This window comes from Oncorhynchus keta, chromosome 33, assembly GCF_023373465.1.
Source record: "Oncorhynchus keta strain PuntledgeMale-10-30-2019 chromosome 33, Oket_V2, whole genome shotgun sequence".
NCBI lineage: Eukaryota > Metazoa > Chordata > Actinopteri > Salmoniformes > Salmonidae > Oncorhynchus > Oncorhynchus keta.
Window position 1 is genome coordinate 16,839,520 of NC_068453.1, and position 4,841 is coordinate 16,844,360.

The 4,841-nt window shown below is 42.0% G+C and overlaps 1 protein-coding gene across 1 annotated transcript in view; it reads left to right on the top strand.

The window, feature by feature from the left end:
* The first annotated feature begins 244 nt into the window (after positions 1-244).
* Positions 245-4,841, top strand: part of LOC118392418 (CUGBP Elav-like family member 2) — a 241,449-nt gene continuing 236,852 nt past the window's right edge. The window contains exon 1 of the mRNA XM_052492134.1: positions 245-433. Within this exon, the coding sequence (XP_052348094.1) occupies positions 381-433 (53 nt within the window). The 5' untranslated portion in view covers positions 245-380. The remainder of the gene's footprint in view (positions 434-4,841) is intronic.

A 4,841-nucleotide genomic window follows, 5' to 3' on the forward strand; every position in this document is an offset into this window, starting at 1 on the left:
GTGCATATGTCATGTTATTTCTGGGCAAATCTAATAAATAAGTTATAGCCTAGGTGATTATTGTAAAGACACAATTTCTGGTGCTTTGGATGAAAAGTGCTCTTGAATAAATAGTCACTAATGTGTTCTGTATAGGATCCTAATATTGTTTTATGAGGCTTTGGGGATGGCTGGAGAGGTGGACAAATCGGTCGCTGTGTGTAGTGGCAGAGCGCAGGCTGGCTTCAGCAGGGGGCGGAGGGAGAGAGCTATGACAGCGCTTATCACACAACCAAGAAGTAGAACGAGTTGCATCCTAGCGCTACTGTCATTTTCAGACGGAGTACAGCTCTCGCCGCATTTGTTCAGCCATCGCGCCCCGTGCTGCTAGCTAGTCAACAATGGTTTCTATCATTTCAGACCTGGACCCACTGAAAAACTGGAACGTGTTAAGGTAAGTCCAAGTCCCGGTTTCTAGCTCGCCTTCATGAATGCAGCAGAAATGATAGGAGTGAATTGTTGTGATACCCAACGTGCGGTGCTGGGTGGGACGCGGGGGGGCAAAGGGTTATCGCTGGTGAATGGATGCAGCGACTTATTCCGCGGACGTACCCACTTGTCCTTTGCGATATTCTGGTATTTAGCCCCTTTTACACTTATCCAGAGTCAAACTCGTGAATACTATCTGTATGCCTCTGCATGCAGTAGGCCAATAGAGGAAGTTAGCGGTAGTTTTGCGTGCCAATGTTAACAATGACTGGAAGTCTCCAGGTAAATTAACAATGCTACCTACAGTACAGCAGCAATACTGCGCCCTCGGCAGTTTTAAATGGGGCGATGTCGGGTCCTGTTTCGGTAAAGCTCTGTTGAGAACAATGTACTGTAGCTACTTTTGGATTTCTTTTCTCCCCCTCTCTTTCTGCTGTCGTGTCTGACGCATGCAAGCTGCTCATCAGCCCTTCATCTTATTAACCCTTGGTGATCTTCCCTCTCGCACCGTGGACCACAAAGTTCCTCAACAATTTCCAGTTGCCGATACCCTAGACTATGGGCACCATCATCATCCTCACCGACCGGTAGCCTGGACTACTGTCTTTGAGAGCTGCGTTGTCACAACGCCCTGGAGTCATATAGGCTACGTATTTATTTATTGCAAGTTTATATCCCCTTCACGTAGCTCTCTTTTGTTAATGAAAAACTGTCACTTACAGTTTAGCCTAAAACATACCTTTTTATTTTATTTTAACACAGCATGTTTAACTTACCTAAGGAAGATGCGTTACTCTGCTCCGTCTACACCTCCTGAAGGAATACACTTTTATTGCTTCAAGTTTTCACATCCCATTTTCAGAGCAATGTGTAGCCTACTTTCATTATAGTGCTCAGCAAGGTCATTTCCTGAAATTCTTTATTTAATTTATTTCACCTTTATTTAACCAGGTAGGCAAGTTGAGAATAAGTTCTCATTTACAATTGCGACCTGGCCAAGATAAAGCAAAGCAGTTTGACAGATACAACGACACAGAGTTACACATGGAGTAAAACAAACATACAGTCAATAATACAGTAGAAAAATAAGTCTATATATGATGTGAGCAAATGAGGTGAGAAGGGAGATAAAGGCAAAAAAAGGCCATGGTGGCAAAGTAAATACAATATAGCAAGTAAAACACTGGAATGGTAGATTTACAGTGGAAGAATGTGCAAAGTAGAAATAAAAATAATGGGGTGCAAAGGAGCAAAATAAATCAATTAATGAAATACAGTAGGGAAAGAGGTAGTTGTTTGGGCAAAATTAAAGGATGTTAAATTATAGAATGTTGTGAAGCTAGCTGAGAAAATAACCTACCTGCGCTCAGAGCCGCTGGGAGTAAGGGTGCTGAAGGTGCTACAGCACCACCTGAAAAATCAGAATAAAAATATATTTTTCCACAAAAGTAGTGCACTGGGGCTTTAAAAGTCCTGTATTAGCGACACCCCCAAACTACTTCCCACAGCTATGCCTGTACCTGTGGTCCTCTGCCCAGTACCTCTCTGTTTCCCTCCTCCAGGACTGTCTTACAGCTACAACACTATAGGTTACACCAATATATATGGCTCTGGGCTACACTAACACTCTACCCTAACACTTCATGTTACCATCTAATTGCCTACACCTGCAAAATGTGTATTAATGCATTCACTGTAATTTGACATTTTAGTCGGCATTTGTGACTTTTAAATGCTGGAATTTGAATATTGAAGACTTTTGATACTAAATAAGTCATGATAATTCCCTCGACGGACTCATCAGCAGAGATGGTCTAGTTCTGATTCTGAAATTCTATTTTCAGTTTGAGAAGCCACAGTGACGATGGAGCACGAGGCTCCAGAAAGTCCTCTTTTAATGCTGCTTTTTATCATTCCCTATTTAAATATTCCTTATTCCTTACTAGAAATTCCTCATCAATAAATCAGGAATAGATATATATTTTTTATCAAAGGAACCCTAAAGAACATGCTTATTGCTGCTGTGACTGTGAGCCTGTGAAGACGGAATGATGTCAGTCTAGTCTTATAGTGATGGCCCCATGGAGCCTGGGGCATGAAATGGCTTGTGGCACTGACCCGCACACACTCACATTAAAAGGTGAAGATGGGGAAGATGACCCACTGTTTCTCTACGGAGGCTATTTCCTGTCTTTCCTATTCCACTGATCTGTTTGGTTAACCAGGACGCCCCTCTGGGTGATAGAGAATCTTCGTAATATGTATGCAGTTGGTACCTCTGATGAGTATATCAGGGAAAGGAATTCTTGGCCTTTCAGTCAACTTTTGCTTGTGTGAATGAAATAGTCTCTCTTTTCTAAGTGGACATACACACACTGCGCTGGTAAGCGGAGGGCGGGCCCCGATCATTGAGGGATGTAATCTGTTGTTGAAGGACAGGATGAGAGATGAGTGGGGGAGGATGAGGAGGGAAGTGATGGAGGGGTATTTCTCTCTCTCTTTATTAAACCTCTGCTGCTTTAAATTAGCTGCAGGAGCAGCTGTCCCTCTCTCAAGACTGAGCATCTTAATAAAGACCAGCTTAGGGCTGGCCCTCCACACACACACACATCCTCTTCTATCTCCCCCTTCTCTTTTTCACTCTCGTTCTGTCTTTTCTCTTTCACTGTTAGCTTAGTGTATTATAATGAAGCAACTCTGTGCTTCTTCTCCGAGGCACAGCCGCATCTCCCTAATGAGGATCACTTCAGACAGACACACACACACACACACACACACACACACAGACACCATTAAGACACCGACAGTCCCAACCACCTCTGTCACATACAATTAGCAGCAATCCCCGTAGCGTGGTATATTTTGTGCATGGTGTTATTGCGGGGTTGGATAATATGCAGGACCGAAGAAGTACAATCTCTCCGTTATCTTGGATGTGGTGTACACTGTATTATCTTGGATGTGGTGTACACTGTATTATCTTGGATGTTATGTACACTGTATTATCTTGGATGTGGTGTACACTGTATTATCTTGGATGTAGTGTACACTGTATTATCTTGGATGTTGTGTACACTGTATTATCTTGGATGTTGTGTACACTGTATTATCTTGGATGTTGTGTACACTGTATTATCTTGGATGTTGTGTACACTGTATTATCTTGGATGTTGTGTATACTGTATTATCTTGGATGCGGTGTACACTGTATTATCTTGGATGTGGTGTACACTGTATTATCTTGGATGTTGTGTATACTGTATTATCTTGGATGTTGTGTAAACTGTATTATCTTGGATGTTGTGTACACTGTATTATCTTGGATGTGGTGTACACTGTATTATCTTGGATGTTGTGTACACTGTATTATCTTGGATGTTGTGTACACTGTATTATCTTGGATGTTGTGTACACTGTATTATCTTGGATGTTGTGTACACTGTATTATCTTGGATGTTGTGTATACTGTATTATCTTGGATGTTGTGTAAACTGTATTATCTTGGATGTTGTGTACACTGTATTATCTTGGATGTTGTGTACACTGTATTATCTTGGATGTTGTGTATACTGTATTATCTTGGATGTGGTGTACACTGTATTATCTTGGATGTGGTGTACACTGTATTATCTTGGATGTTGTGTATACTGTATTATCTTGGATGTTGTGTAAACTGTATTATCTTGGATGTTGTGTACACTGTATTATCTTGGATGTGGTGTACACTGTATTATCTTGGATGTTGTGTACACTGTATTATCTTGGATGTTGTGTACACTGTAGCTTCTGGTATAGTTTGTTGAGATGATTATGTGGTCTCGCATTTATATCGTTTTGCTCTCATTCCGGAGTATTCAGCATATGACCGTCCATCATGCCCACTGCACTGTACGGAACGTGGGTTCATTTGCTGTTGTCAGAGGACACATTCCTGAAGATCTAATAGGCAATACATCTACTGAAGTTAGTTTGATATGATGCATCTGATGTGTGAACGATAGAGGAGGTTGGGTGGAGGTGAGTGGTGCTGAAGGATAATAACATTTTGATATGGAAGACTGTTAGAAAACCAACATGTACTGAATGTGCCGATTTCAACCGAAACAGAGTATTATTTCTAAGGTTCTCGATCTGTGTCTTAACGATAATCTGCCTGCTGCTCCAGATAGATATGGACATCTGCACCCTCCTCTGTTCCTCTGGTCCCCTGGTCCCCTGGTCCTCTGGTCCCCTGGTCCTCTGGCTGGACCTCAGCTTACTTCATCCTTATCTGATCAACTCCAGGGTGTGGCTGCTGCAGCCTTTCACCAGCTCCATCTGACTATCATACATTTATCATGAACACACACACATGAACACACACACACATGAAC